The 9793-nt window shown below is 35.6% G+C and overlaps 1 protein-coding gene across 1 annotated transcript in view; it reads left to right on the top strand.

The window, feature by feature from the left end:
- FERMT2 (FERM domain containing kindlin 2) overlaps positions 1-9793 on the top strand; it is a 126956-nt gene that overhangs the window by 45380 nt on the left and 71783 nt on the right. Inside the window, exon 2 of the mRNA XM_007948338.2 lies at positions 1277-1510. Within this exon, the coding sequence (XP_007946529.1) occupies positions 1277-1510 (234 nt within the window). The remainder of the gene's footprint in view (positions 1-1276; positions 1511-9793) is intronic.

Here is a 9793-nt window from a genome sequence, read left to right as displayed (position 1 = left end):
CGATTATCTTCTGTGTCTGTGTTAATTGGTTTCCCTTTTCTTTGTTGAAGAGGGTCTGTGCAATCCTTCTGCCTAGTCCGCCATCTTGCCCCGCCTCTAGAACAGTGTTTTTGTGCACTGTATTGTGCCAGTTGAGGTTAATGTCCCCTGCAACCATGGTCCCAAGCCTCCAGGCCCAACAATGCACTCTCTCAAAAAGTCATTACTTTTATTGCTTTTGAAAAACTATGGAAGTTGGTTTTTATTGCTTTAGGTTTATTATTATGATCTGCTTTGTCTGCAAATAGCCAAATCTTAGTAAATTACATTGTTTTATTTGATTTAAATTCATTTGATTGCATAAAACTGTTAAATAGTTTTAAATGAGTATTAATGTTTTCTGTTATGCCTGTACCAAAACATGGTAAAGTGAAAAAAAATGGACAGTGTGACATTTTTATGTACTTTTCCTGGAATGTATTTGGGAAAACATGCATGATAGGGATGTTGGTAGGTTTATTTTTCTTAAGCTCTTTATTAGGTTATAGCATGTACTTTTGGCTGTTTTCTTTTGCATGCTCTTCTTCTTTACTTAGCATATTGCTTTTTGCTCACTTGTTCCCCATCTTTCTTTTTACCACCTTTTACACACCTTAATGGACTTCTAACTGAATACTTCAGTGGTTTGAGTCCACTCACAGATACCTCAGAAAAAAATCTTGGCAGTCTACTTCTGAAATATCAGCTATTGAAAACCCTTTGGAGCATTCTTCACTGACACACATAAAGCCACTGTGAGTTAGAATCAACTCAGTGGCAGCTAGTTTCCTCACCTTGAATTCATCTTTGACCTCACAAACCCTAGGTTTCTCACCTATTTTATCATCAGATTGTTGTCCTTTCTTCAAGGCTAGGGCTCAAAATCTGCCACCAGCACTTCTTTATTAATCCTTCCCTACCTAGCCCCCTGGTTTCTGTTTGTTCTCTGAATGACTACAGGGAATTTTTCTGTCATCCATGTGTTCCTTATTGTCTGTAACATAGGATTATTAGTCATTTTGTGTATTCTGCCTCTGCTACTTTGTATACTGACTTTTTAGGGTAAGAGAGTGTGTTTCCTTGGCTGGTGTGTGTGTGTGTGTGTGTGTGTACATAACATACCACATAACAGGCACTTAGTGTTTAATTAATTGCTAATATTAAGTACCCAGTTATTTAGTTTTGTGCTGTTAATTTCTCTCAAGGTAATCTTCGTGATTCTTACGGGTTTTGTTTGCTTATTGTTTGCTTTTTATAGACGTAAAAAAAGATTGGTCTGACCATGCTCTCTGGTGGGAAAAGAAGAGAACTTGGCTTCTTAAAACACATTGGACCTTGGATAAGTATGGTATACAAGCCGATGCTAAGCTTCAGTTTACCCCTCAACACAAATTGCTCCGTCTACAACTGCCCAACATGAAGTATGTGAAGGTGAAAGTGAATTTCTCTGATAGAGTCTTCAAAGCTGTTTCTGACATCTGTAAGACATTTAGTAAGTATCAGATAATTTCTTCATTTAAAATATGAGTTGTATGATATATGAGTGATATCTGCCATTTAGTTTATCCCAAGGAATGGGGATTGGGTTGAGGTATCTGTGTATATGTGTGTGAAATTTTTACTTTATTCTTTAAAGTGTTTTTGTTATTGTTGTTAATTAAAGTATTGGATTAATGTGGAATGAACGGAATCTACTAGAATTATGTAAAATATTTTTAATATGTAATACTGTGTAACAGACATTATTTTTAGAGGGAATTGCTTTCTTTGTTTCACATAAGTCACTGATTTTAGTGATTCACATGGATTGTAGTCACTTCCTTTATTGAAGGCCTCACATAGCTTCTAAGGAAATAACTATGAATGTTGTGTACCTTAACAAGTTTACAATTTGTGCTCCTATTTATGCATTCTGAAATGAGCTGTGGATTACTTTTGGCTGACCCCGTTACGTCATATGACAGGAATTAGTCAACCATCAGCGAAAAGGTGAACCATTATCGTTACTATTAGTACATGGAGCTCTCTATTGAATTTGTTCCTTCTTCAAAATGTAGTTTATTATTTTCATACTTAAATTTCAAATAGACTATAGGTATTTAAGCATGTTTATATTTTTAAATTATACTAGTAATTCATAAACATATCCTTATTGTAAAAGAAACACAGCACAGACATACAAAGTAAACTCCCTATTCCTATAGGTAACTATTGTCAACAATTTGGTGGATATTTTTTCCTTTTATTTATATAGTTAATGGATTCATGGATGTTGGACTTTTTGTTTTCCATAAATAAGACTATTTTGTAGTCTTTTTTTTTCTCATTCAGCACTGTCTTAGGGATTTTCCCATGTGTTTATCCATATACTTCATTCTTTAAGCTCTCACAGTAATTTAGAGTTTGGATGTACAGTTGGCCCTTGAACAGTATGGGAATTAAGGGCACTGGCTCTTAACACAGTCGAAAATCTGTGTATAACTTTTGACTCCCCAAAACTGTAACTACTGATAGCCTACTCTTGACCTTACTGATAACATAAATTGTCGATTAACAAAGTTCTTGCCAAACATTACTAGCTTTTCACACATACCCACATATACAGTAGATAAGTTTACTAACCGTATGGCTAGATGATTATTTACTATTCATTAAGTAGAAATGGACCATTGCAAAGGTCTTCATCTTTGCTGTCTTCATGCTGAGTAAGGTGAAGAGGAGAAGGAAGAGGAGGGGTTAGCTGTGCTGTCTCAGGTGGCAGATGCAGAAGAGGTGGAATGGGAAGCAGGAGAGGCAGGTACACTCAGTGCAACTTCACAGAAACACATTGTAATTTCTGACGGGCTTTTTCGCTGTTGCATTTCTCTAATGTTTCTTTATGGTACCAATCCTTACAGTGTTTGATTTAGTTTCAGTGCCCATATTGTAGAAGGGTCTAGGTTGCAAAAGAAGTCAAAAGCAGTCTTGACAATTTGGAACCCTTCTGCCAGATTGCCTAATGTCAGTTTTTTTTCTGGCACTGCTGCTTCTGCGCCTTCCTCATCTTCATCAGGTCATCTTCTATTCATTCCCCTGGTGTGATGTCTGTTAACTTTTGAGTTTCTCCAAGATCCATTTCTTGAAAAAAATCCATGTATACATGGACCTGCACAGTTCAAACCTGTGCTGTTCAAAGGGTTGACTGTACTGTTATATCCTAGTTTTCCTATTATTGTATATTTAGGTTGTTTTACTATTAACGAAAGGAACCCTGGTGACACAGTGGTTAAGCGCTCAGCTGTTAACCAAAGATCAGCAGTTCGAACCCACCAGTGGCTCTGTGGGAAAAAGACCTGGTGATCTGCTCCTGTCAAGATGACAACCTAGGGAACACTGTGAGATAGTTTTATTCTCTCCTTGAAGGTCACTAGGAGTTGGAATTGACTGAGCAGCACAAAACTACTACTACTAAAGAAAATACTGTAGTGGACACTTTTCTTTTCCATATTGTTGAAAACATTTAAAATTTTTCAGTTAGGATAGCTAGTTACAGGAGCACAGTCTTCCTTGCTGACATTAGCCTCACATTCGTGGCTAGAGCCTGTGGGCAAATGTCGCTTTTAAGAATCATACACCATTTTTACCTCTTACTTTAATATTTCTTGTTTTCTAGCAGTGTTGTGACTTTCTCCCTTCACCTCTAAGTTTTAAATATCTTTTTCTGTCATTTTAAGAGATTTGGGTTGGGAGGGGAGATATGGGTATCATTTAAGTTACCATTTTGGTCTAATGCCTTTGGAATAATAATACCTTTGTATTTAATGATTTTTTTAAAGAAAGAAAAATAATGTACAGAAAAGTACAAAAAATTATATAACCAAATTCAGCCCACTGCTATCAAGTCAGTTCTGACTCGTGGTGACTTGCTAGGACAGGGTAGAACTGCTCTGTGGAGCTCCTGAGGCTGTAAATCTGCACAGAAGCAGAGTGCCTCATCTTTCTCCCTCAGAGGGGCTCATGGGTTCAAACTCCTGACCTTCTGGTTAGCAACTGAATGCTATAATCACTACGCCACCAGAGCTACTTGAATACATTTCTGTAATTTTGCCAACTTTTTTTTTTAAGGGAAAATAATATAAAGTTCTTGAGTCTCATTCTCCTAACTTCCCTTCAAAACTTTCCCTAACAGAGCAACTACTGTCATAAGTTAATTTGTATATGCTTTCAATACTTTAAAAAACACATAAAAATACAAAGATACATGCACACATATATCTTGTATCTTTGTGTGTATCTGTCCATAAACAATGTTATTGCCGTTGCTCTGTGGGTATTTTTACATACAATTTTGTGCATGTATGTAAGAACTTTTCTTGAGTGTTTTAAGTGTACACATAATTCATTTCACAGTGTACTGTCAGATTGCTCTCCCAAGTGGTTATACCAGTTTACATTCCAACTGGCAATGTATGAGAACATTCGTTGCCCCGCACCCTCACTAACACTTGTCACTTTTTAGTGTTTGTGTCTCTGTGTGAGGGGAAAAAAATGACAGTATTTCTTTTCAGTTTATAAAGTTACATGTTTTTGTCTTTATTAGCTGTCTGAGTTTTTGGGTTTTTTTAGTTGCCTGTTTTATCTCATTTTTCTTTTTAGTTATTAATTTTAGAAGTTCTTTGTAAATTCTAATTTGGAGGTTTTGTGTGTTACAAATAATTTCTCCCAGTCTGTTCCTTGTTTTTAATCTTTGTTCGTAATTTTGTCATACAGAACCTATAAAACGGCTTTGTGTTTTTTTGTGTGTAGTTTATGAATGCTTTTCCTACCCAGAATCATAGACATCATTTATATTTTCTTCTAATACTTAAAAGTTTTGCTGTTCATGTTTAGCTGCTTAATCTACGTGGAATACAGTTTTGCATGTTTTGTGAAGTAGAGATCTAGTGTACCATTCTAGCCAGTACTTATAGAATTGAATTGTTCATGATTTTTCCACATACTTATTTTTGTTGATTGTATTTTTGTTGTGCTGTTCTTATGTGACTTCTGTTCCAAATTAAAACTGCTCCAAAGGGTCTTCTTGGCTGTGATCTTTACAGAAGTGGTTAACCAGACCTGTTCCTTGGTGCTGGTGGATGGGTTTGAGCGGCCAACCTTGCAGTTAACTGGTTGAGTACAAACCTTTTGCACCACACAGGGACCTTTCTCCACATATCTGTAATGTCAACTCTGTCTATACCAGCATTCCGTGTTGCATGTTGTTGTTGTTATGTACCGTCAAGTTGGACCCAACTCATAATGACCCCTCCGTGGGTTTCCGAAGCAGTATCACTACAGAAGTAGATTGCCCCATCTTCCTTCTAGGGAGTGGCTGGTGGGTTTGAACCGCCAGCCTTCTGGTTAGCAGTCAAGTACTTTAGCCACTATGCTACCTGTTTTTCTGCGTTTTCTACTCTTTTCCATCGATACATTTATTCTTATGTGGATACTACACTGGGTGTAGCTTTATAATAAAAATTTGCTGGAACAAGTACCCTTTTCTTGTTCTTTTTCAGAATTGACTTGTTTTTGGTGCTGTATATTTATTTCCCTTGAAATTTGGAATCAGTTTATTAAATTCCAGGAAAAATTACACATCGATTGATTGACAATGCATACAATATATAGGTAGTCCCAGGGTACAAACAAGATTTGCTCCTATTTATGTCTTTAAGAATCTGTAGGTAAGTTAGAACAGGTGTGTACAGTTTTTATTTAGCCTTATTTTAGTGCAAGAGGAGGCTTGAAGGCTTTTCAGTGATTTAAAAGGTGTATGTGCAGCAAATTTCAATGAAGAATTTGTTTTGAATAGGGGCTGGTTCAGTTGTTTCAAAGTGAAGGCAGATTTACATAATATTAAAGGGCAAGTATGAATTGTCCCATAAGACGTTCATAACCCAGTGACTGCCTGTATACATTAATATGGAGACATTTTATGTGTTTTTTTACAATAGAATCATCCATTTATGATCAAGGTTGTCTGTCCATTTATTGAAAAAAAATTCATCAAAAAAAGTATTATACTTTTTTCTGTTTTAATTATTTTAGATGCTTTACATTTTTTCTAGTTAGGTTCTGTTCTTTGTAAGAATGCTATTGATTTTTTTCTTATCATTTGATATGTAATACCTTGCTGAACTCCTATAAATTTCTAATAATTTAACTTTTGATTCCCTTGGATTTTCTATGTAAGTGATTGTACCCCTGCAGATAACTTTTCCCTCTTTTTCCGATTTTTGTACCTCTTTCTTCTTACTGTGTTTGATCACACCTCTAATACAGTGTTGAACAATAGAATTATAGTAGATGTTGTATTGTTGAGTTCAATGGGAATGCCTCTGACATTTTACATTACATTTAGTATTTGTTGTGTTTTTGAGAGGTGTTTGTTCATGGTTTTGAACTATAAATGTATATGAGATTTTAATCAGATAGAGCTTGTGGCTGTATATTTACAGCCCCAAGGTCTCACAGAGAGAGACAAAACCAACCTAAGTGTCCTAAATTAGAGCTCTTTATACCACACTGTAATTTATGCTCCACCTTCATTGCCCACATGCAGTCACCAAATTCACAGACTTTTCTCCCTCATGTTTTGCTTTATCAGTCCTTTCATCCACATTGTACTATATAGAATGAAGTTAAGTGTTGAGAGTTAGGATTTTCAGATTGTTATAATGCAATTACTTAACTCAACCTTTCTAAATGTACTTTTAGTGGGCTTTATCTTTTTTTTTTTACTACTGTTTATTTTTATGGCTACATAGCACCTCTGAATCTCTACCCTATATTTTGGTAATTTTGTACTATGAGTTCTGCTGAGATACAAAATCTCCCTACCTCTCTCTATATAATAAACCAAAAAGGACAGATTTTCCCAGACCCCTTCACAGCAAGGGTGTAGGCAGTTGGGTAGGCCCCAGATCACATGGTCATTAGACAATTTTCCTAAGACTCTGAATGAGAAGCTAGTGACTTAAATAAGCTGGAGCAGCAAACGATTAATTGTAGTGACATACATGACAGCAACATCCAGTTTTAAGAACAGAATAGCTATAGTGCCAACGAGCACACTCATTTATCTATGCAGTGAATTTAGTGTGTAATACTGTTATGAATAGGAAAAGAAAGCTATTTTCCATTTGGAGAATAAAATCTTTTAGCTTTTTATATATTTTTTAATCTCTAGAGTGTGAACTTTTAAAAGTCATAACCATGTCCTGCTATCTTTGTATTCTCAGTCCAGGACATGGCCTTTTTAAAAAAATTATTGAAATATAATTTATGTACAGTGAAATACATAAAACTAAAGTGACATGGGTCAATTTTTTTTTCCAGTGTCCCTTTCCCTCTCCTCCCCTCCCACCCCGGTAACCAACAAATAAAGTTTCCTTCCATATATAAACCTTACCTTGACTTTTTGCAATAATGAACTAATACTATATTTGTCCTTCTGTGATTGACTTATTTCACTCAGCATAATGTCCTCCAAGTTCATCCGTGTTATGCGGTGTTTTGCATATTCCACATTATTCTTTAGTGTTGCACAGTATTCCATTGTTTATGTACTATATTTCAGTTATCCTATTGGTGGGCACCTGGATTGTTTCCATCTTTTTGTTGTTGTAAATAGTGCTGCGATGAACTGTATGGGTGTGCATGTATCTGTTCTTTTCCTATTTCTCACTTAAATAGAATATATACCTAGTAATGAATGGAATTTGTAGGTCAAATGGCATTTCTAATTCCAGCTTTTTAAGGAATCACCAGAATGCTCTCCACAGTGGTTATATCATTTGACAGTCCCGCCAGCATTTGTTATTTTCTGTTTTGTTGAACTTTGCCATTAGTGGTGATGTAAGATGGTATCTCATTGTTGTTTTGATTTCCATTTCTCTGATGGCTAATGATATTGAGCATTACTTCATGTATTTGCTGGCCGCCTGAATATCTTCTTTGGTGAGATGTCTATTCATGTCTTCTGTCCATTTTTTAATTGGATTGTCTTTTTGTTGTTGAGGTGTTGGAGTTTTCTATAAATTCTGGAGATAAGTCCCTTGTCAGATATGTCATTGCCAAATATTTTTTCCCACTCTGTAGGGTCTCTTTTGACTCTTTTGGAGAAGTCTTTGGTAGCATATAAAAATTTAATTTTTAGAAGGTCTCATTCATCTAGTTTATCTTCAGCTGTTTGTACATTTTGGATTATGCTTGGCAGTCTAGTTATGATACATATTAGGGTCTCTAAATTTGCCCCTGTTTTGTCCTTGAAGAACTTTATACTTTTAGGTTTCACATTTAAGTCTTTGATCCATCTGGAGTTAGTTTTTATGTATGGTGTGAGGTATGGATCTTGTTTCATTTTTCTGCAACTGAATATCCAGTTTTGCTAGCACCATTTGTTAAAGAGACCATCTCTTTGCCATTTAATGGATTTCAACACTTTGTCAAAAAGCAGCTCAGCATAGGTCGATGGATCTACTTCTGGGTTCTCGGTTCTGTTCCACTGGTCTGTGTGTCTGTCATTGTACCAGTACCAGGCTGTTTTGACTTCTGTGGCTTTATTGTAGGTTTTGGGAACTGGAGTATGAGACCTCCTACTTTGTTGTTCTTCAATAGTGCTTTGCTTATTCGGGGTCTCTTTCCTTTTTGTATAAAATTAGTGATTGGTTTTTCCACATCCTTAAAGAATGCTGATGCATTCTGGATTCAGATTGCATTGAATATATAGATTGCTTTGGGTAGAATTGACATCTTCACAATGCTCAATCTTTCTATCCATGAGCATGGTACGTTCTTCCATTTATGTAGATCTTTCATGGTTTCTTGGAGTAGTGATTTGTAGTTTTCTTTGTATAGGTCTTTTGTGTCCCTAGTGAGATATATTCCTAAGTATTATATTTTTTTGGTAACTATTGTAAATGGTATTGATTTCCTTATTTCTTTTTCAGCAACCTCTTTGCTATTATAGAGGACTCCAACTGAGTTTTGTATGTTGATCTTATATCCTGCCGCTATGCTAAATCTCTCAATTAGTTCCAGTAGTTTTTTTGCTGAGTCTGTTTGGTTTTCTATGTATAGGATCATATCATCAGCAAATAGGGATGATTTGACTTCTTCTTTACCATTTAGGATGCCTTTGATTTCCCTTTCTTGCCTTGTTGCCCTGGCTAGGACTTCCAATTAAGTGTTGAATAGAAGTGATGATAGAGGGCATCCTGTCTGGTTCTTGTTCACAAGGGTTTCAGTTTCTCTCCATTGATAATAATGTTGGCTGTTGGTTTTGCATATATAGCCTTTATTAAGTTGAGGAATGTCCCTTATATTCCTATTCTGCTGAGAGTTTTGATCAGGAATGGGTGTTGGATTTTATCAATTGATGTGATCATATGGTTCTTTTCCTTTGTTTTATTTATGTGATGGTTGATAATGATTGTTTTTCAAATGTTGAACCATCTTTGCATACTTAGTATGAACCTCACTTGGTTGTAATGTATTATTTTTTTGATATGTTGTCACAGTCTGTTGGCTAGTATTTTGTTGAAGATTTTTGCATCAATATTCATGAGGCATATTGGTCTGTAATTTTCCTTCTTAGTGATGTCTTTGCCTGATTTCAGTAGCAAGGTAATGCTTGCTTCATAAAATGAATTTGGAAAGATTACATCCTTTTCTGTGTTCTGGAAGAGTTTGAGTAGGATTAGTGTCAGTTCTTTGAATGTCAGGTAGAATTCACCAGTGAAATTGTCTGTGCCAG

Source organism: Orycteropus afer, unplaced genomic scaffold (assembly GCF_000298275.1).
Source record: "Orycteropus afer afer isolate SDZICR_OR568_19922 unplaced genomic scaffold, OryAfe1.0 scaffold00214, whole genome shotgun sequence".
Classification (NCBI taxonomy): Eukaryota; Metazoa; Chordata; class Mammalia; order Tubulidentata; family Orycteropodidae; genus Orycteropus; species Orycteropus afer.
The sequence above is the reverse complement of the archived record's forward strand: the minus strand, read 5'-3'. Positions and strand labels throughout refer to the sequence as shown.